A 24,403-nucleotide genomic window follows, 5' to 3' on the forward strand; every position below is an offset into this window, starting at 1 on the left:
CTCGTACAAAAGACACCCCTAACAATGTTAGAAGGAAAAAAAATATGACAAAATAAATATATAAAAATAATAATTCTGAAGAAGAGAGAAAAAGATAAGTTAATCACAAAAAACAACGACATTTATGAATTTCATACTATAAATAATTGACTTCTAATACTAGTAGACCTGGCAATGCTTCGCTGTTAATACATTAATTAACCACTAATGAAACTTTTATATCAATTAATAAATAGATGAAGTGATATTACGGTAACTATAGTAACATAAATGGTAACAGGTAACTTCGCTGTATAATCGTTAATACTGATCCAACTTAGGTATTTTTTTTTGTTATTCTTTTAGACAATTTGTTTATCTATGATATTGACACATATACACTACATAAAATATAAATATTTTTTATATAATAACCTTCATTGTGCTTCAATATTAGCACTGTATTGAAACAATCCAGAATGACTGACCTATGAAGGAGTAGTAAACGATTTTTTAGAAATGAAACAAAGTAGATATTCGTTGTTAACACCTCAAGAAACCCTTAAATACGAATTTTTGGAAAAATTGGTAAATAAAATATTTTGGCCTTCGATTTCTCTTGAACAAAAAAAATAGAATTAACTTCATCATAACTCAACCAATTTACTCCAAACCTGGCAGTGGCTTAGGCTTAACTGTTCCAAAGAGCACAAACCGGAGATAAAAATAAAACATTTGAAAATTTCCTCTTTATTTGATACTAATATTTAGCCCTTATAAGGGCTCTAATTATAAATTTATTTTATGCTAATGTAGGTTAAAAGGGAGGATAATAAGCTTCGAATTGGATAAAATGCAGGACAGTTATGAAGGATTATATGAACAATGGTCAAAAGAAGAAAAAGTAATGCTCCAAATAAATCAAGGAGGAATATTTCTAATTTTTAACTTTTTAAAAAAATTTTTGTGACATACTGCAAGCTCGCTGATTGACTCTGACTTTAACTTCTGTCAAAACAGCCTTGAGGAAACCCTGCAACGTGGGGCGAAACGTTGGCTCATTAAAATAGCTGTCACTATTTGAGTTTATTTTACCGCACCCGGATCATATTCCATTTATGAATATCATTTCCTTTTTTCTAAATCAAATTTTGTTGAGGGACATTACCCCGAGCCACATTATGTTTTCATAAATTTTCGTAAATATAATATAGATTAATAGAATCAGTAATGATTTTTTCCAGCATTACTTCATTCCTCAGTTCATAGTTTTTTTTCAATTTGCTTCCATATTAATACTGTATTGAACAATTCAGAATGACTGGCCTATCAAAGAGAGGTAAAAGATTTTTTAGGAGTGAAACAAAGTTGGTATTCCTTTTTAACTAAACAAATTAGAATCGGAAATATAAGATAAAACGTATGATTTTTATACATACGCCCTCTATAAGGGCGAACGTTTAAATTAGATTAATTAAATCTATATTTAGTTGACGTAGGCTGAAAGAGCAGACATTCAGCTTTCCGACGGTTATATTAACGCACGAATCGGATAAAACGAAAAGTACAAGAGCCCAAGAGGAGAAAAAAGGCTGTTATTTCATTCCAATTTATGATTACTTAATTGAAAACTAGTTATAATTACTAGTTAAAATTGATTAGTCTGCCAAATATAGGTAGGGGGAATAAAAAATTGTGGCTGTTTCAAAACGTTAAAAATAATTATGTTTATTCGGAGCTCTATATCTTTACAACTACCAACAAAAATAGAAAATCTAAGAGAGCATCATTTAAAGTGGAGTAAATTTGATGAACTGTAAGCCCTTATAGAGCTATTTACCTTCAATTGTTCTCGAGATATAGCTTTATAAAAAGCAACATTTCATAAAAATGTTGTATAGAACGTACTGAATGTCAGTAGTTAGTGAATTTATTTTGAGAAATCTATATCTCAAAAACCATTTGATGTACAGATGTCTATTAGCACTCAAATTAAAGCTAGTTTAATGTACTATACAGTAGTTTATGACCTTTACCTTCGTAGAAATAGTAGTTTTCATGAAATTTACGAAAATAAGTGTAATAAACTACTTTATAGAAAGTTAAATTTCCTTTATTTTGAGTGTTGGCAGACATATGTGCGTCTTATGGATCTAGACATATATTTTTTCAAAAATCCAACATTTTATACGAACAACTAGAAATTAACCTTTTGTGAGTTTATTTTGTCAAATATCATAAAAACTACTACTCCTGCAAAGATAAGCATTATCGACTATTTTATAGTAAATTTAACTAGCTTTAATTTGAGTGCTGACAGACATCTGTAAGTCGTATGGTTTCTGAAATAAAGTTATTGATATATTAAACTTAATGTCCGAACAACTATAAATCAATTTATTTTAGCAAATATCATGAAAACTACTATTTCTACGAAGGTAAAGGTCATAAACTACTGTATAGTACATTAAACTAGCTTTAATTTTATTGCTAATAGACATGTGTACGTCACATAGTTCCTGAGTTATAGATTTCTCAAAATAAATTCATTAACAACTTATATTTCAGTACATAAATATTGCTTTTTAAAAGGTTATATCTCGAGAACTATTGGTCGTAAATTAGAGCTAATACTTCAGCAAATTTACTCTTCTTTAAATAATGTTATTTTTAGATTTTCTAATGCTGTTGGTAGTTTTCAAGAAATAGAGCTCCGAATGAAAAATTAATGGTTTTTTGAAACAACCGCCATTTTTTATTCCCCCTACCTATACTTGGTAGACTTATGAATTTTGACTAGTAATTATACATAGTTTTCATTAAAGTAACCAAAAATTGGGGTGAGATAACTGCCTTTTTTTCTTTCCGGCTCTTGTACTAGAAGAGGAGTTATGAACGTTTATATGAACAATGGTCACTGGAAAATAAATTAATTTAAAAAAACTCACCAAATAAATCTAGAAGAAAATTACAATTTGTAATTCAGTAATATTTTTTTCTTATTCTTCGGAAAGAGGCATATCAATTGGCATTACCATGGGATAAAAATGTATATTTTCAGAACTACGGGCCTAAAATATTTAATTTAAAACTTTTGTTTTGCCAAAACAATCTCCACGGGAAAACCTGAATATTTAGTAAAAGAAATTAAACGAGCAAAGTATTTTACAATTGTAATAATCATCCTAATTCTTTTCGATTGATTCTATTGTCCATTGAGGACGACAAAGGCATAATTGAGATGTTACAGACAAGACTTGAAAGGAAGACAAATGGACAAGAGTTGTAGGCGTAGTGTTTATCCCCGATTAGAGATCGTGCTCCTTCGGGTCGGATTGTCGGGTTTTCCCAGCCAGGGTCATTCATTATAAATACTGCCTTCAAACCAGTTCTACTCCAGCAGTATGCATGTCCTGTTACTAGTCGTCCTATCCCGTAAGTAACTTGAAATATTTTTGAAGTCGATAATATCGAAAAAAACTTTCGATGTAGCTTTGTCCCCCCTTTGAAATTTCTCAGATTTTTATTTGTCAACAAATAGACACCTTTTATAAAAAATAAAAAAAATTGACAGTTGTTCCGAATTCATATAGAATTTTATTTTAACAATGTAAATCAAACAATAAAACAAATTTGTGATCCCAAAATTTGAGAATTCCTACTAATAATTTATCAGAACATGACCCATTAATTAATAATCTATGTTATTTTCCTACAACAATTTAAAATGTTACCTATTTTTTTTTTCTATTTTATGACATATGATAAACACTAGTTAGCTGATAATCTATTTACATATCTGGCTTTTATTTAGTTAATCCATAAAACAGGAAGTGTTTTACTCTTTTTTATTTTCATTCTTTGTGAATCCCATGATGAACCTCTTTCTAATAAAATATTTTATTTTTCAGAAATTTCTTATGTCCTGTGTGATATAAGAGGAAATAGGGAATCAAGATGCACTGGGTATGTATTTCATTCAATTGTATTTTTTAATCTTAGTTAATTTTTCATTTGTGACAACCATTGTGTTATTTTATATATTAAAAAAAAAATTGGATTTTTTAGACTGCTGAACCATTGATGTCTTGTCTGTTACATCTTTTGTATCTTAATTGTTTATTTTTAGATTAGGGTTATAGGTCAAATTTGTCATTGTTGATATGGTTAGCTATCTGTTTATTAAAGTTTGTTAAATTTGATCTATCGTATTTCTGAAATGAAATATTAGTAAATGCTTGGAACTCTAATGTTATATTCGTCCATGCATACCTACATATAGGTTTTTAAATAATGTCTATTAACTCTATATTCAGAAACAAAAATTTATGCCAAGTACTACCTGATCTTGGTTTATTTTACTGATTACTTTAATATTTTACAATAATTATTCAGTTTAACAATTTATTTTTTTAAATCTATAACTATTTTGAATTCAATTATGCGGCATAGGAACTAAATATATTTTTTTTTAAATAAAGAAAACAAATTAATTATTATTTGTTTTCAAATACAATACTTATAAATACTGTTGACTCTGAGGAAATCCCTTTAATTTCAAACATTATTGTGGATTATAGCTTGATATAATGCTGTTTTTCTTAAAGCTGCCAATTTTAATTTCATTATTCAACAGATTTTATGTCATAAAAGTTGGAAAAACTATTTTCAAATAATATCATAAGTATTGATTGCAAAATCAGTGCTTCAGTGTCGAAAATAGTGTTTTATTATCAGTAATATTATTTATTTTTTATCAATTTCTGACTGTTTTCTAACTACACATCACACTTAATCTAACTTTAGGATTTATATTGTGAAAAATGTATTTAATTTAAAGATTACCTTTTTAGTTTTATCATGATAATATTCATTACTTTTCAGGTCTTCATTTCGTTGTTCAAATGGAAAATGTATTCCAAACACTTCTGTATGTGATGGTGCAATAGATTGTGATGATCGCAGTGATGAAACGCAAGCTGTTTGTACTGAGCTTGCTTTACCGTAAGTAGAATTCCAAGTTTTTATGAGATAAAATATTTATTTAATAATTTATGTTGTTATTGAAAATTCTTAAATTACTGATTTAGATTAAAATAAAAATAATTTATTATGAATGTATACTCTAAATTAAGAAAAAAAAGAAAGAATACAAAATCAATTGGAAAATATATTTTTTTAATACTCTTTATAATTTTGGATTTCTAATAAATAAAGTTTTGTTTATCAAAATTTCAAATTTTAAATTAAAAATAAACTTTGATTTATTTTTAGGTTATTTGTTCTTAAGATAGCTTACTGAAGTATTTCTAGATTATAATATTTTTTTTATCTTCATTATAATGTTATAGATGCCCTTCATATGCATTTCGATGTGCTTATGGAGCTTGTGTTGACAAGTCTACTATCTGTAATGGAATCCAAGACTGCGCTGATAATTCTGATGAACTTTTACCTCAATGTGTCAAATCAAATCCCATTGTTAAAAAATGCAAGTAAGTAAACAATTTTACCGTATTTATCATTATAAATATAATTGTCTTTTCATGTGAATTAAGGTAGTTATAAAAATTTTGTATTGATATACATTCAATTTCAAAATATATATATTTCTTGTCCCCCATTTGGTTTTACTGTGGTACATTAATGTAAAGTTTCTAAAAATTTATTTAATTTGTTAGTATTTCAACTTTTGCATTGTGTATCACCTCTTCTTTGCCATTGGAATAATTAAATCTATTGTTTTATAAATGTTTCATTGACCATTTTATAATATCTGAGTTCTTAAATCATGGTGTGTGAGATCAACTGTAAATTAATTGAAATTTATCATAAACAGAAATCAAATTTAAATTAAATTATTCTGTTATTATTTTGTTGAAACTTTGTATTTCAAAAATATAACTGTTAATTTATGTAGGCTATTCTGCTCAGATCAATTATTTCAGTCAAAATTACCCTATTTTGTCAATTCTTCACGTTAACATTAAAACTTTTCATCACAGTCAATTTAGACTATTATACTTTTTGAAGAAAAGTAGATTATTATACTTTTCTACAAAAATTATACTTTATATTTACACTGTTGTACATTTCTACAAAAAGTATAATAGTGTAAATTGACTATGTTACATAGTTTATGTATTAATATAATAATAGTTTAACTATTATTTATGACTTTATTAAAAATTTTAATGTTAATGTGAAGAATCGTCAAAATAGGGTAATTTTGACTAAAATAATTGACCTGGGCAGAATAGTTTGAATTTTTTTTTTTTAAATTGATGTGGTTGTAAATTTGTATTTAAGATTGTCCTTGAGGGTGACTGAATTGGCCAAAATGTTGGGCCAAACAATTTATTTTATTAAAACAATAAATTTCTTTCATTTTTGTAGGCTTTACGAATTTCAGTGTGATTCTGGACAGTGTATTGATGAAGTTTCAGTTTGTGATGGAAACAGTGACTGTGTTGACGGATCTGATGAGACTATCACGCAGTGTATTAATATTAGGTTAGTACCCCTTTTAATTACTCTATGAAGTAATAAATTTCAAAACTGATTCAATCCATTTTCAAAACTTATGAAGTTTACTAAACTTTATCTAGATAATCCCATAAATTTGAACCTATTTTTATCTTATATTAGGATACTTTTGGTAAATACAGCTTTCCTGCATGATGTACTACATTCAGAACTTTGAAAAATAATATAAAAATCTTTTTAGGAAGATAGTCCTGGTGACGGTCAATATAGGTATCAAAATAGTAAAAGAAAACTATTTATTGGTAACCAATCTAAGCCCCACTTTGCAGGGCTAAATGAAAAACAAGAAACAAACATTGTAAAAATTGACAAAACATTAAAATGAATATACAGAGAAAATACAAAACTAAAATAATTTCTTGTTTATAAAATATATAAAAGAAATAGGAGGACTAGAATGTATCTATTAGTAACTAGTTTATAGTATATGTCTATATGTATTATTATTTATTTTTAGCCTTGCAAAGTGAGGCAAAATGTTGGTTAGCAATAAATAGTTTTCTTTTAATATTTTGATACCTTTCTTGACCGTCATCCAGACTATTTTCCTACAATCTACTTCATTTCGTCAGCTATCTTCTTCCAATAAAAATCTTATTAGAAAAATTTGATTGGTTAATAGTCAACCGAGTTCGGTTTTGAAACTAATGACTTCATATTATCTTAAAAATTTTTGTTCATTTAAATGAGCCCTTCAGTTTACTGAAAAACTTACTTCATAAAATTAGACTTTGTTTTTTAAATCATTTAGCACAGAATAAATGGTTAAGAACAAAATTTTAATTTTATTCGAGTGTTTTATTTTTATACTTCTGTCATACTATGGTAAAAGAAATTGGTAAAAAAATTCTTAAGAAAATATGAGTACTTTTTGAAATCACATATATATGTTCAATTTATGTTACCTAATCATAATAATAAACTACACATATATGTTTAATTTAATTAAATAAAATAATATATATCAAACTATGTCTTCATTAAATCTATATACATCATCAAATATAGCAATAGCGAAGCATTGCCGTGGCAGCTAGTAATTTATAAAAAAATGATAAAAATAAAAATAGATTTTATAAATTGGAGGCATAGTCATTATAAATAAAATTATTCACCTACAATAAATGTTGTCTAGTTCATGGAAATGCACCTACATTTGGAGGAAAAATAAAAAAAAATTACAGAATATACATATCTGTTGACTTGTAAATTTACTTTTTAAATAATAACCTCTCTACATGAGTGATAAATAATGTTCACTCCGTTATAAACTCACATCAAATTTACTGAATGTAATATTATGTACAGTTGTAAATTTCAATAAAGATATATTTAAAAAAAAATAAAATAAAATAATGATAACTAAATATTGCTTATTACAAGTAGCTATTAGAATGAAGAAGTTCCAGCTAAAATATTATGAAATATTTGTTAAGATTCAGTCAGCCAGTGTTTTCAAATCACATATTAATTTATATTTTGTTGTATTTTAAAGTTCTTTTTGATTTATTACATTTGTAAGCTAAGAGGATGAAAAAATGGCAACAAATTCTTTTTTTATACTTGGGAAGAAAGGAATGAAGCCATTATCACTTGTTTCTTTGTCTGGTTTTTCTATAGTTACAATTGTAAAATACTTTATTCTCTTCAATTTTATCAATGCTTTTGATCGAATTATTAATTGTTGAAAATTATGTTCAGATGCCCAGCATACAGTTTCCAGTGTGCTTATGGTGGATGTATCGATAAAATAAGGAAATGTGATGGTAAAGAAGACTGCAAAGATGGTTCTGATGAGGATTCTGAACTTTGTAGGAAAAATAATCCTAGGCATAATAGTACAACAACTATGAGACCTACTACAACTCGTCGGACTAGACCGGATTATAGGTATTTTATTTAATAATTTATTAAACCTTATCTTGATATTTTTAATTAAGTTTTTTTTTTTTTTTTTTTTTATATTAAACTGTTAGAGGCTTAAAATTTTTTATAGTATCAAAAAATAGAGACTAAACTTTAGTCTCTTAGTGATATGAAGTTTAGTGTTATCTGTCATCTTATCATGCATTAAAAAAAAAGAAAAAAAAAGGATAGGAACACTAGTTACACAATTTTTTTTATTCCCTAAAAGTGCTAGATTATAATTTAGTCTATTGATAATATATTTTCAAGTACAATGTTTTTTTAGTACAACAATAGTTCACTTTTTCATTCATGACATCATTATAATACTTATATTTAAGCATAAGGAAGAAAACTGATATTTGAATGAATGAATGAACTGTTTTTTCTCTATTTGATGTACTATCTTTTTGATTATTTGTTAAAATAATGAATGTTTTTATTTGTAAATTTAACCTTAATTTTTTGCCTTAACTAGAGGTGGATGCGCTTTGCCCCAAAAACCAAATAATGGAAATTACGAAGTGGCTGACTGTATTGATGGTGACTTCAGCTCCAAGTGCCGCAAGGTACCTGGGACTATCGTCAGCACTAATTCTGTCTTACGATATTCCTGCGACCCTGGCTATGTATTACCAGAGAACACCAACCGTATATTTTGCAGTGATGGTACCTGGGAACCTGAACCTCCACGTTGTGAAAGTTGGTTTAATTTTAGTTTTTGTTTTATTGCTTTATATCTGAAGGATATGGTGTTCATTTTAATACTGTATCAGGCAGGATAAAATTTCTTTGTATTGATATAATGGATGTTGAGCCTAACAATGAGGAATGACACTTGAAATATGTTCAAATTCCTCCCTTCAAAAAACTGGGTGGGACAATTATTGTCAGTACCTGGTTTGGTAAATCAAATTAAATTTATTTTTTGCCCATATTTTTCTTTTTTTTTAGATATAATATGTGCATATACATTGTCATCCATAAAAACAATTAATTTTATTATTAAAAAAAACATCAGAAATAGGTATATTTTGATAAACAACAGCAAAAGAAATAGGTATGCTTTAATGATAATAGTAAGAAATGAAATTAAAAGATGATTAACCTAACACTGATAAATAATTTTGACCAATAATTTATAAAAAGATGTTTATATCTAAAAAAAAATAAATGTTATAATAATAATTTTTGTATTTCAATTGAATTCAGCTGAATAAAATGAATTTAAAAAAAAAATTTCAGAGGGGGGGGGAAATTATTTTTATTTTTTCACATGATTATTGAAAAAAACTGATTTTTCCATGTAGAAAGACTGCCAATAAATTGTTAAACTGAAAACAAAATTTCTAGTGTCCCACATTCTTTCCCAGGGCCACTACCTCATATGGGGTTTGTCTGTGTTTCCCACCCAAAAAATTTGTAGCTAGAGCACACTGACAAACTATTCTAAGCCAGTAAACATTTTTTTTTTTTTACCTTCTGCCATCTATGGGCCTACAACCGAACCATTCTGAAATGGAAATTTCCATTTCTTGATACCTACGACAAATAGGCCTTTGTCTTTTGAAGGAGCTAACCTAATAATTTTAAATTAAAATTTTAGAATGAATAAAATTAGTGATAAGATATATGTTATTAAGTATCAAGTCTGTTATTTACAAAATATATATACATATTTATGAGAAGATGGTTGAGGGTGCAGTCAGTAAAGAACACAAATAAGTAGAAACTTATTTATTAGTGCGAACGTTTCAGCCAGAATCTGAAGAGCTAAGAACAAAAACAAGATAACACTTGATGAATAATAGGGTATATAGAATGATTAGAAAATAATTAACATTATGGATACATAAATAGTGTTAACAGACCGGAATTGTTAGTAACTATGTGTACAAAATGAAAATTATTAAAAATAAAGTAATGAAAGAAGTGGGAAGTAATTTATAATAATATAATTTGATTACTTTATTTTTAATAATTTTCATTTTGTACATATATTTACTAACTATATTTTTATGTGTATTTTATTATTTGTTCATTCCGCTTGATTAATTTTAATATTACTCTTCTCATACATTCTTTATCTTCTTATAATACTTAAACTATTCATGACTGTCAATACTATTTATGTATTCATAATGTTAGATATTTGTCAATCATTCTGTATATCCTTTTATTCATTGGTTGTTATCGTGTTTTTTGTTCTTAGCTCTGATGAAGACTAGATATTCTGGCTGAATCGTTGACACTAATAAATACATTTTTGCTAATTTGTGTTGTTCATTGACCACATCCCCCACCATCTTCTCATCATATATGTTATCCACGGTCAACAATCTTCTCATCATTATATAAATATTTAATTTAATTTTCATTGACTTCATAATACCTACTTTGGCGTATAATGTTACTGAAAACAATTTTATTAATGATTTTTTTTAATAATGGTAATGAAATATTTTTAAATACATTATTTTTTTTTTAGAACTATGCAAAGGAGTACATTCAGATTCATTGGATTTACAATGTTTTTACCGTGGCAGCCAAGTAAACTGTGGACAACCAATGAGACCAGGAACTGAGCTTAAAGCTAATTGTAAACAAACGTACCATATTGCAGATCCATCAACTTCTTTCACAGCTACGCAATGCTTGCCTGATGGGACTTGGGCTAACGAACTGTACACTTGTGTCCCAGGTAATCCTCAGCCTCCTGCATATCCTATTGTATACCACATATACAATGTATATATTGTCAATTTGCAATCTGATAAGAAGTTTTCAATTGTTGAATTTCTAAATTTTTTTAATAACAGTAGTAAAGACATCGCATTAAATGATTTTGAACAAAATTCTGTCAATATCTTTTAAATATTTGACCATTTGGTTCCTATAATTAATATTGATATTGAAACCAAATTTGAGGCTGTAATTGGTTTAAGTAGGAGCATATTTTTTCTGTCAAACAGATGTGTAAATAAATATTAGATTTTTTTTTTTAGGGTTGCCAATATTCAGTCAGTTGGTTGTTTTTTTTATTACCTATTTTTGTTAATGTTAATCTCTAAAAGGCGTAAGCAACCAATAACTCTCTTTAAATTCATTCCCATGTTCAGAATCCTATCCATTTTTACTTAGAAATAAATTTCAAAATTTTTATTTAGTGTAGTTTTATGATTCATTAAAAAAGTCATTCTTACTTATTTAATTAAGTAATTAATTGATATACATGAATATAAATTGTATTGGTAAATTCAAACAAACGTCAAATATTTTTATTTTAAAGAAAGTTTTTTTTTATAACTATTTGATTTTTTGAAAAACATCAATGGTAGTCCATTAATGATTTTCCTCTTTTATTCAACATTCTTACCAGTATTTTGTAAAATAGAATTGTAAATAATAATAATGAAACACGAGGAGCTTGTTAGATTGTGTTTTTGCCTTTTTTTATTTGCTTTTCATATTTGAAAGATTTAATTTACTGTTGGCAATCCTGAGTACTAGTCATTAGATGGAATGGAGATTAATATTTAATGAATTTCAAGTTCTCTTATGAAGTCATTTGTAGTATTTAGTTTTGTAGTTATCTGTAGTATATGTTTTATTGTTAAATAAAATTGTGGAAGTTGAATTAGATTTGAAATTTATGTTTTATGTGTATAAAAATGTACAATTAACAAATAATAGCTTCTAAATTTGAATAAAAAGTCTTATCACTAGACTCCTTTTGTCTATTGATTTATAGTGTCATCAAGAAAAACTCCTGCGATATTATGTCAATTAATGGTTTTAATCACTTTAGATATTTAGGTTAGTCAAATTTATACAATTAATTATTACAAGTTTTTAACTTCAGTGATTTATATCTTTAACCAATTGTATGCTTTTTGGCATTGAGAAACTAGTCATAAATATGTCGACTGTAATAGATTAGAAAAAATAAAATAAAATTTTTAAAAAATAAATGTTTTTAATGAGTTTATTTTGTATAAGTTCTGAAACGTTTATCAACATCCTCTCTTCTGTTAGTTTTGCAATTTACACGAATCTAGAAGGTATGCTTACATTTATAGCTTGTATAATGACCATTATTACAAATCATATTTGTTAAAGCCACCTCAAATTGACGATTTCTTTAAAATTAACAAAACAAAAAAAAAGCTGACTTGGAATATAAACATTTATTTGGCTAAGCTAGCTATAGAATACATAAACATAAAATAAACAAAAGAGACAGAATAAAATAAAAATAAATATGCCTTTTAGACAAAAATAAAATTAGCTAAATAAATTATGAAAACAAAAGAAACAAATTTACGAAATCAATAGATATATATATAAAATAAATACTGGTTGACGGTCCTGAAGAAAAGTTGATCCACTCTGATAGGTCAGAGGAAAATAGTTTGCAGTCAAGATAATTAGGTCGCTGCTCCGTAGCTATAAATACCGTTGGAACTCTCAAACTGGTCTAATGTTGGTGGGCCCAGGTCTGTACAGGCTTATCAACAGTCAAAATGTACAAAGGCTACTTATTGAGAGTAGGCAGGGTCTAGTTGTTGTAATGAATTATACGCACCAACTAATTAGCAATAACTCATATTCCAGTCAAAGGCCAGAAATGCAGGAAACGTCTGATTCCGGACTGTAATGTCTAAAACACTCAAAATGTCCAAAATATAACATCAACTGAATGCAGACAGGGCTGGTTCAAAACTATAATGGCCACTGATTAGCAGAAACTGATTTTAAAATGAAGATGGTCAGCCTGTTGCTAGGCAACCCCTTAGCAACTGTTTCTTTTACGATTAATTATTATACAAAATATAAATCCATCTTTCTTTTTTTTCAAATAAGCCAATTCAAATGAAAATAATATAAATAAATGTAACTAAATTAAACACTAATACTAACTAAATACTATTTACAAATTATTCAAAAAGTAATTATAAAATATAGCGTTAACAGCATTATATATCTCTCTACTAAGATCTATTCAAACGCTTTTTACAAACTCTAAATATTATACTGAGGACAAAACAAGTTTCTTTAGGCTATAATTATTCAGAATGGATATATGTGCTGAGCATCAGCACTGGTAAGAAACTTATTTATCTTTGATTACTGTTATCAGGCTAGTTAATTGAATTACAAAGGAGTTATGGAATTTTTTTGTATTTATTTCTTATATTATTTAATATTTATTATCGCAAATTCTTCTATTGAAATAATAAATAAATGAAGAGATTTGAAAAAAAAATAAACCAACTAAATTTTATAGTTATTAGCTATGACTATTTTTAATACCTAAGCAATAAATTATTTTTTGGATTATCTTGATTTTTTCTCAAAATATCCTTTAAATCTTTCTTAATTCACTTTTTTGACATAAGTCTGGGTCAATTCTGACTCATGAAAATTATTTCAGAACTTCTAAAATTAGTTGTTACCTAAAATTCCAGAATTTAGCTTCTGTCAAGGCCTTTTAACACTCCAGTAGTCACACTCCCTTATGGCACATCAGTTGTCATGCATTGTCTGTAAGATAACTCCTCTATTTGGTCTAATTATATGCACAAGACTGCATTAAATATTATTAAAAAAGAAACAATAAGCAATGTGACAAAACCAGTAAATGTATGTAATAAGCAAATGTAACAAAACTAGTCATGTATCATCTCCAAGATATAAAATAAATTAATAGTCTAGAATTACTTTAACCAGGAAGACAGTACATGTCTTGGATCTGACGATTCAAAAGTAATGACCTCTTTCAATCAGGTAGAGTGGAAAGGGAAAACAAGGAGTATACAAAAGTGAGGAGTGACGGTAGCAGTGTGGTAACGCGCCTGTCTGCCAACCCAAAGGTTGCAAGATCAAGTCCCCGGCTCTATCTGAGATTTGTTCAAGCATATAATTATACAATATTCACTTGCAGCCTCCCCCCGAGCATTTTTGAGGCCCGTTAATCAATGCGTGGGAGTGACGAACCCACCCTATGAAAGCCACGTCATGAAACACACGATGTATTTCCTAAGTACAACACATGAGGCCTTGTACCTCCACTGCTGTGTTTGTTATTGTCTGTTGTGCCAATAATAATAATCCTAAAGTGAATCCCTTAAAAGAAAAAATCTACAAATCCTTTGGAGAGGGATATTTCATTGTGAAAGGCCTCTGGTTTGTGTCTTGTGAAGCAATCCCAACAGGACCAAGAACTTTCTGGAAGGTTTCGGTGTGAAGATTAGGAATGTTTCTGTAGCTGAAAATATTACACTGGACTTCCTAGGAATTATATACCATCTCCATTGTTTATAGGAAATATGGTATATGGTATGGATAAGTACTTAATAGAAGAATTCAAACAAACAAATGGAAGAAAAAAAATAGAAAACATAAATAGTGAAAATGAAAAAGAAAAACCAAAAAGAGTTTGTTACACCAAAGATGCAAAAGTACCTTAGCAACCCAATATATTTGTGCAGTAATTAATAAAGCACTTCTCTTTCTTCTTGTTTTAGTGAAATGTGCAGTGTTTCATGATTCTTGCTAATCATACTCTCCACTTTAAATAGTGTAATGTTACAAATTCATTGAATTGAAATCAGTTAAATTTTATAAACATATTCATTCAATTTAGTTTTGAAACAATCCAATACTTACTAAGAGCTGGTTGGATTAGTCAAGGGTTTTTAAAATAAAATTACTCATTTGACCAGCAGTAAATTCATTTAGGCACTAGAGTAAAATTATCCCAAGACTAGTTTATTCTATGACTAAATGGATGTACAATGTATTTGTTTTAATGTTAAAATAATCTAATTCGTAAGTAGACTAAACAAAGTTAAGTGTTTAGCCAGTGACTGTTCTAGAGTTTTGTGCTGGTTTGGTCTCAATTGGAGTAAACATGATGTCTATGTAAATGTCCCAAAACTTAGTTATTGGTAGATATAATCACAAAAATATAGATAGTGGAGTCTAAACTTAAGTTAAAGGGTATGTGGGAGTGGGTAGCTCATTGGTAAGGCAATGGACTACCAACTCCAAGCACCTAGGTTTGAATCCGGCTGTGGCAGATAATTATTATCTGTTACCTGTAGCTGTTGAGTTAGTCCTGTGGATTCGGAAGCCCTCTAGGGTCTACCCAGCCTCATAAAGTGTGTACCCTTAGTTGGGTGAAAATCTGGCGGACAAGCGTGACTCTGACCAAATCACCTGCTTGCACAACCGTTGGTCTCGTAATAGTACTTCCTTACAAAGCACTGCACCCCTGATCCTTCGTGGATGGTAGCGGTACAGAGTTAGTTTAATTAATATATATATAATTTAATTTCCTGCATGGAGGAAAATGTGTTTTTAATTTCAAGTGTAAAATAAAAATTCAAAGATTAAAATTAAACAAAAATTATTTAGATTCATTAAAGTTAAATTCGTAGCTCTACTTATTTTGAGGAATTTGGATTTACATTGAAGCGCTCTAGTGGTTGTGTTTACTGGCCATCTGTCATAGTAGAATCAGGTATCATTTATTTAAATAGCTTATGATTAATGATAATTTACTTCAAGCACTCATTACAGGAGTTACTTGGATCAAATCCTTAACAAATGGAGGAGAAGTAACTGCGAACTGCTTGCAGAGACTGGTTAGTCAGTTTGTCAGGATATAAAACCAAGGAGATTAAGATGGGCAGGAACATGTGGCTCGAAGTAATCTATCAGGACATGATACTATACACAACAATGAATACCAGTATAGTTGGCAAGAGAACATATGGGAGGCCAAAAACCAGATGGATAGACAGAATCGACAAAGATGCGAAAGAGCTGCATGCAACAAACTGGAAAGCCTAAGACAGGGAGGCTAGTTGAGGTGGCCAAAGATCTACAAGGTCTATAGAAGCAAAACAAAACAAAAAAATCCAAGCACCAATCAGTTTGGTCCTTCAGTATAAGGAAATATCAAAAAAATATATAGAAATTGTTAAAAATTGATAGTTTAACAGTTGCAAGATGATATTTTTTGTGAAGAACTTGTCTGTTTTAAAGTGGTTCAATTTTTCTAGATTAATTATCTTATAAGAATGTTTATACATTTATCACTTTTTTTCTTTTATTTGGTGGTCTCATTCAAATTTTTTCTACAACTGTACAAGAATATTATTTTCATCACTTTGTAACATAATTTTATGGGATATTACAAAAGTTAATATTATTTTATTGTAGTAATTTAGTCATGAGGTTTTCCCAACTGTAGGAAACACTAAGCAAGACCAGATTTATTTATTATTATTTAAGTTTGTTATACTTAAAACTTCACACTTTTACGTAACTATTCTCTAACCTTTCTGGAGACGCAGGCTCAAACTGAGGGGAATAATAAAAATTTAACATTAAATGAATCCTATACAAAACTCTCTGAACAATAATGAATGTTCCACATTTATACATAATGCACATTATACATAATAACCACAACATACATCATTGTCACAATGCTCTTTTTATTTGATCTGTTTTGTTTAAAATTTTCTGTTGTCATAAATTATTGGACTATGTAATGTAATAAGTTCTTATAATAATCAAACTCATGAAAGCAAGTGCGAGAATATCCAAGATTCCTGCATTTCTGTTTTCAGATTTGGGGGGTCTTTTTAATATTGTATATAAAGTATGGCAAAATTAAGGTTTTTTACTTTTGTTAAACTGGAGGAATTTTCATATCAGTTGTTATTATTTGTATGTTGACTAGCATGTAGCAATAATAGTATGTAGCAATAAATAAGAAGATAGTAACAACTAAGTTAAGTAGATACAAATCATATAGTTTCTTTTCTTCATTTAATTTGTTTATTTGTTAATGTTTAGATTGCGGCATCAGGAATCCTATAAATAACATAACACCTGCAATCAAAGGAGGGATTAAGGCTAAACAGTCTGAATACCCATGGCATGCTGGTTTGTTTCAAACTGAGGGAGATGATATAGCTTATATCTGCGGTGGAACGATTATTCATCCTAAAGCTGTATTAACTGGTTTGTACTTAAAAAATTTTTAAATCATGATTATAATTCAGTAATTATAAGTTTTCTTTTATTTTTTTATTAAATTTGTATTTAAGTCAATAAATTATATATTCCCAAGAACCAAATTAGTATTTTACATATCTAAATAAAGTTTTAATTTTATTATCTTTTAAACTTTTAATATTTGGACCTATAGTACTAAATAATATTTTCGCTTTATGGATTTTTATATTCATTAATTTGAAATTTCAATGTTAATTATATATTTTTCGAGGCAATAAAAAGATTAAATGTTAAAAATATAAACTTTGAACTAGAGGCAATTGAATGTTTTATAGTTTTTCTGTAAAAGCAATTTTCATTTACATGAAATTTAATGATCTTTAAATTTCATTTAAATAGTCAGGATAAATGCTGAGCTATTGTTTACTACCAAACATTTCATAGGTTCTTCTGTAAAACTGGTATTATGTGGCATTTGATCTTTTTATCGCACTCAACAGATATAAACTTTTCAATTCAACATGTTTTATAAACCTTGATGATTTTTTTCTAATTATCCATAAATAAAATTTATTTTTTCTAACCAATTTCTTTACAAATTCTTAATGCAGTTGGTACTGTATTGAAGTAGGCCAATATAAATTCTCAGAAGCCCTTAACACTACATGCATATTCTCAATGTTACCTACGTTAGAAGGTAGAAAGGAATAAAATATAGGCTAGGAAAGACAGTGGGTGAGTGAGGGCTCCAGTCTTTCGATGTTACCACACTACTGTAGGGAACCAGTCTCGCAGCATTGTTAAGGAAAAGGTTACGCTAGCAGAAAAAGAACACCTTACCTAGCAGAGGACAAGCCCTTTGGGAACCCATTCTTAGAGCTTGTGAGTAGAAGGACTTTAAAAAAACAACTCCAAAAATATTTGTTGACTAGGGACTTAAAGGCAATCTATTATCCGCCTTATCAGATGGTATTTATATGGCCGCTAGTAAACATTAAAGTTGAGAGGCGTTCTAATAGAGATTTTATTTGGACTCGAGGTCTCTGTAAATTAGTTTTACCAATATTTATACTCATTGCAATAGTCTGAGAGGGATTAAATGCTGAATTTACATTACTTGCTTAAAGTACCTTTAATTTCGTTTGTTTGAAATAATCAACTATGTCACATTGTTACAACTAATAAAAAACAGATAAATATAAACTAGTAGTAGAGCTGTAATAAAGCTCTAATGCTTTGCTATTGCTATATTAAAGGATGTATATGCATTGATTGAACGCTATTGAAACTTTTATATAAAATTAATATATAGATGAAGTGATAAGACGGTAACTATAGTAACATATATGGTAACTGCTAACTTCACTGTATAATCATTAATATTGGTCTGATTTAGTTGATTTTTCTTATTCTTTTATAAAATTTGATAATCTATGATATTGTCATATTCATACTCCATAAAATATGAATACTTTTTATATAATAACCCTCATTGTGCTTCAATATTAGTACTGTATTGAAACAATTCAGACTAACTTACCTATCAAAGTGCAGTTAAAGATTTTTTAGGAATGAAACAAAGTATATATTCATTTTTAACACCTTAAGAAACCCTTAAATATAAAAAAAAAAAAAATCGGAAAATAAAATTTTTTGCTCAAAATCTTCGCCCTAAGATTACTTCTGAAAATCTTTAAAATAGAATTAACTTCAACAAACAATCTACACTAAACTTGGCAGTGGTTTAGGGCTCTATAAACTATAGATAAACTCCACCAAAGAGCACAAACCAGATCTAATGAATAAATTAGAACCAGAGATATAAAATAAAATGTTTGAAAAGTTTTTTTTATTTAAAGCTAATATTTCACCCTTATTTACATATAAGGGACATTTAATCTAAATTTTGTTAATGTAGGAGGAGACCTTAAGCTTTCCAATGGTTGTATAAATGTACGAATTGGATAAATGCAGAGGAGTTATGAACGATTATAAGAACAATAGTCCTCGGAAAAAAAAAAATCCTGCAAATAAATCAAGGGAAAAAATATCTAATTTTTGATTTCTTTGAAAAATGGTATTTGAGTGTTTTGGACAACACTAAAACCGAATATGATTTGCTTTTTCCTTAAAAAAATAATTTATTGACCTACTTCACTGAAATCCTGATTTGATTAAGTTTTTTTAATTTTTAGTCAATTAAAAATCAGTAATATTTTTTTCTTCAAAAAGAGACAAATCAATTGGCATACAATAACCGTGAAAAAATGTATACTTTTTGAGCTAATTGTTAAAAATGCTTGATTTTGTTAATATTGTTTTTTTACCGAAAAAATCAGGATAGCCTATATTATTCCTAGGAAAATCCAGATTTTTAGCAAAAAGCCCCATCACATGAATGGTATGGAAGTGCAAAAAGTACGAACAAACAGTTAGTTGTATACAATGGTTTTGGTACTTATTGAATAACACAATTCTGTGTTTTGTCTTGATCAAAATGTTACAATTTAATGATCACAATGTTTTCCTGCAGGTCCCTATGGCTGACTATTTCAGTATGAAAATTCATCTTGATCTTTAAAATGTCTGCTCTTTGTCCACGTGTGATGAACTAATGAACGAGATGCTATTATAAATGAATAAGCTAAATTAATGAATTATGGATAAGCTGTCTATTAAAAATCAACTTGAAGTATAAACAAGTTAATGTTTATGGTTAAAAACAATGAGATATCAATTTTATTATTTTTTTATAAATAATTAATTTTTAGGTTTAAAAGGAATTTTTGCTAGCCCAACCATTCGGGGTAGTAAAAGTAAAAGAAATGCAATGTTAAATTTTGTTAAAATTGTAGTTTGAATAATATTCTTGCCTACTATACCGGCATTCATTGTTGTGTAGAAGTGTCCTAATAGATTGCTTCATGGCACATGTTCCATCCATCTTAATCTCCTTGCCTTCATATCATGAAATATTGATTGACCAGTCTCTGTGAGCAGTTTACTGTTAGTTCTTCTAAACGTGTTTAGGCTCTGATACCAGTTCACTCCTGTAATTGTACAGAGTTAGATACTTTCTGCTCAATTCTACTTTCTAGGGTACTTGTTAGAGCCCAGCTCTCACGGCCGTAATTATTTTATTATGTAATTAATTATGTCAGAGCTGGCTTTATCAGGGCATTGTACACCCTTAGTTTCAGATTTTTAAGGATTTCAGTATTCTTAAATGAGAGAAGAAGGCTCTGATTTGAATCACACAAAAATTATTCTTAAAATTAAAAATAAGAAAAAATTGATTAAGTATCATTATAAAATAAAAAATGTCTTTATATCACCGTGGGTGATTAATGGGGCCCCTGCTATGGGTAGATTGTTCTTGTCCTCATGGAGGAAGATTGGAAAAAAGTTATGTTCACCGACCTTGTTCTCATGGAGAATGAACCAAAGTTGTAGCTCACCCCCAGTGACGAAAAGAGCAGAACATCAGAGTTGGCCAAACTGGAGCCTACTAATACTGTGTAGAAAAAAAGAGACACCTAAGCTGACAATATGTACACAATGATTGTAAGCCTAAGATAACATTAATGCCTTTGTAGCATAAATAATAACAAAGTACATACTTATTATGCATCGTATTTAATTTATGTAATTAATTATTAAAATATGTTGGCCGCAACAAGCAACATCATTCAAGATTTATTAAAACTTTTTGTCGACTGTGATATTTTGATTTCTATCCTATAATAATTTTTCAATTGTTTTCTATTTGCAGCTGCCCATTGTGTATATAATGAAACTAGGAATAGTAAAGTAGATGCAAAAATAATCAGAGTCGTTGTTGGAAAGTACAGAAGCAATTGGAATATAAGAGAGGGTACTGAACAGAAATTTACGGTATTTCTTAGTTCTTATAATGCTATATTTGCCCATTGTTTGTCTGGAAATTCATTAAAATTTCATTTTAGGTGATTCAAATAATTATTCGAGATAAATATCTTGGTAAGAGAAACAGATTTGAGCAGGATATAGCTATACTTGATCTTGATAGGTTAATAGTGCTCAGCACAGCTATCATGCCGATTTGTTTTGACAGAGGTGAAAGCTTAAGTTTGTACCAAGGATCGAATGTATTTGGCACGGTAAGATGTAATTATTTTATTTATTAAAAAATATTTTATATCATGTAATATTCGCATTATTACTTATATAGGAGAAATGTTTGCAATGTTAATTGTATATAAATTCTATGTAAGTATGTTGCGAAGCAGTACTTATGACTTGAAACCATAATAAGTGGTATGTTATTTCAATTTTCTCTACCACTCCAAGAATGTTTACATTTTTTTGTTAATGAAAGTTATGTTATGTTATGAAAAAAATATATATGTATATAAAATGTAATATCCTCTTTTTTAGTAAATAGTTATGTTTTATATTTAAATGGTTTTTAATATGTTTTTATTTTTATGTGTCAGTTTCAGTATTGTTCAGTATTGTTTATTTGTTGTATTAAATTAAAAAAGCAAGGTAACCAATTTCGTTCAGTCAAATATGGAGTGGAAAAAATTGTTAGAAAAGCCAAAATTCTGAAATTGGTATAATCACTGCCATGTTGAGGAGATTCAAATATATTTATCTTCCTATCAAGATTTTAATTACAGTAGATTTAACAATAAATAGAAGTCAAGAATAAGTATTAAAGAGAAATATTCATAAAGAAGATCATATGCAAAAACTCAAAACTATTGTGCTACAATCGATGTTTACAATGAACATCTAGAAAGGACGTTTGGTTTGGACTTCACTTGAAGTTTAGGTACGGGAGAAGGAGAACAGTTCCTGGAGGCAGGAGGTCCTGACTATCCCTTTCTCTACTCTCACTGGTAGACATCTTGAAAAAGAAGAAAATCCAAGAAGAATTAGATACTTCTTTGTTCCGATCACCGAGAGTTTGTTTGTGTGTTGAAAACTGTTAGAGGACCAAGGCTTTGTTTAGTTAGTGCTTGTTTGCCGAAAGATTGTTTACAGTCAGTGATTGATTCTTGAAATAGAAGACATCAAAAAATCATTTATCATAGACAAATATTTAAGTATAATTGTAGAAGTGTTATTAAAGATAAGTGTCCTGATTGACTAGAAACCCGCCCTGAGATTAAGAGTCAGTAATGTTATAGAATTCTTCTGTCTGCTTGATAGTAAAGCTTTTCATTTGAGCCTAAGCTATACTTTAGATATGAGAATTAAGTAAAAACTACCATTTTTATTCATTTTAAATAAATATTGAATATTCCATAAATTGGTGCCCAACATGGGGCCTAATTCTTTACAAGTTAGGTCACGGCAATCAGGACACAGCTTTTAAAAGAGTGAAAATTAAGTAAGTATTTTTGTATGACTTAAGTAGTAAATGATGGAGGATAAAGTATTGGTAACTGATTGTAGAGATCCTAAAGATATGATTCTTGGAAAATCAAATGGTATGGTGGTAGTGTTAACAAAAAATTATGAAGATACATCTGTGTTGTCCAACACAGTAGAGCTTGAAATGACTTATAGGTATTAAATAGTGTCCATGCAAATAAATTGGGGGCAAATTCGAATTTCAATTCAAATGTTGAAAATAATGATAATTTTGATACTAAAACCATGTTTCAACAAATAATGATGGTATAAAGGGATGTAAGAGATTTGTCGGGGTTGTCTGGTATTAGGCGATTTCTCCAGCCTGATATCTCTTTACAGAAGGCCCACGACAAGGCGTATTCATTATAAGTTAGGAACGGCCGTGCCAGAGGATGAGCTCTGGATACTGACGCAGGTAGAGGAGGTCTAGGTGAGAGAGTCTGTGGCAGAGTAATAGTTCTAGTTGCCGAGATGAAGCGGACAGACTAGAACTGTCAAGATAGGAGCCAGCTTACTAGTTGCGAGATGAAGCGGATGGACCAGTAAGCTGATAAGGTTAGGTGCAGCTCTAGTTGCCGAGATGAAGCAGAGGGACTAGACCCGGGGAAATTACACTGGTTGCCCAGAAAATAATTTTACTTCAAATAAATTTTGTAAGATTGGAAATAAGATATTTGATATGGCCTTAAAGGTATCCTTAAATATTAAATTAATGTGGTATGGCCTACCTGATTGCCTTGAAACCCGGCCTCAGATTAAGGGTCAATAATGGAATATTTTTATAATCAATTAGATCACATCATATTGATTTAATTTAATTGAATCAAAATTATAAATATATTCAAGTCTATTGATTTAATCTTATTCTTATCGTCTATCTGCCAGAATAGTCAAATAAGGTGATAAAACGGTGATCCTTTATAGGATAAATTAAATACAAAGAGAGTAGTTCATTATAATTTTTGTTTTATATTATTCAATCATAATTTTTTGTGTGGTTAGGGTATCAATTATTGGTTACTTGATGTGCCCATAACTGAAAAAAAGAGTTTATAAATAAATAAATTTTCCTACTGATTAATTTGACAATCCAATACATACAATCAGTGTCAATAAAGTAAATCCATGTTTTCTTCAATAGCAATAGAACATTACCATTTTGCAAAATAAATACATATAAAAGTAACTTTGTGTAATACTTTTTTAATGGTTAGTCAAGTACATTGTACCTATGATTATGTAGAAGGTTACATGATGATTTTGATTTCATTATATATTTTAATTTTATTTAAAATGTGTAATTTATAAATCAAATTTTATTTTATTATTATTGTTGTTTATTAACCTTAAAAATTGTTATCTTAAGGTTGTTGGTTGGGGTATTACAGAAACTGGTGAAATAAGTGAGGAATTATTAGTCGCCAGGTTTCCAATTCTGGACTTTCACGACTGTCGGGAAAAAGCTGATTCTTCTTTTTCCTTCTATATCACTTATGATAAGTTTTGTGCAGGATTATCAAATGGTGAGCTGTTTTCA

General features: G+C 28.7%; 1 protein-coding gene across 1 annotated transcript in view; it reads left to right on the plus strand.

Annotated features, from left to right (window-relative positions):
- Positions 1–3,336: 3,336 nt before the first annotated feature.
- LOC106688146 (modular serine protease) overlaps positions 3,337–24,403 on the plus strand; it is a 23,834-nt gene continuing 2,767 nt past the window's right edge. The window contains exons 1-12 of the mRNA XM_014432472.2: positions 3,337–3,414; positions 3,891–3,945; positions 4,864–4,983; positions 5,331–5,474; positions 6,376–6,492; positions 8,227–8,415; positions 8,909–9,132; positions 10,919–11,131; positions 17,302–17,469; positions 21,236–21,357; positions 21,429–21,602; positions 24,233–24,389. Coding sequence (XP_014287958.1) covers positions 3,384–3,414; positions 3,891–3,945; positions 4,864–4,983; positions 5,331–5,474; positions 6,376–6,492; positions 8,227–8,415; positions 8,909–9,132; positions 10,919–11,131; positions 17,302–17,469; positions 21,236–21,357; positions 21,429–21,602; positions 24,233–24,389 — 1,714 coding nt within the window. The 5' untranslated portion in view covers positions 3,337–3,383. The remainder of the gene's footprint in view (positions 3,415–3,890; positions 3,946–4,863; positions 4,984–5,330; positions 5,475–6,375; positions 6,493–8,226; positions 8,416–8,908; positions 9,133–10,918; positions 11,132–17,301; positions 17,470–21,235; positions 21,358–21,428; positions 21,603–24,232; positions 24,390–24,403) is intronic.

This window comes from Halyomorpha halys, unplaced genomic scaffold, assembly GCF_000696795.3.
Source record: "Halyomorpha halys isolate HHAL.00 unplaced genomic scaffold, Hhal_1.1 Scaffold1064.1, whole genome shotgun sequence".
Taxonomy (NCBI): Eukaryota; Metazoa; Arthropoda; class Insecta; order Hemiptera; family Pentatomidae; genus Halyomorpha; species Halyomorpha halys.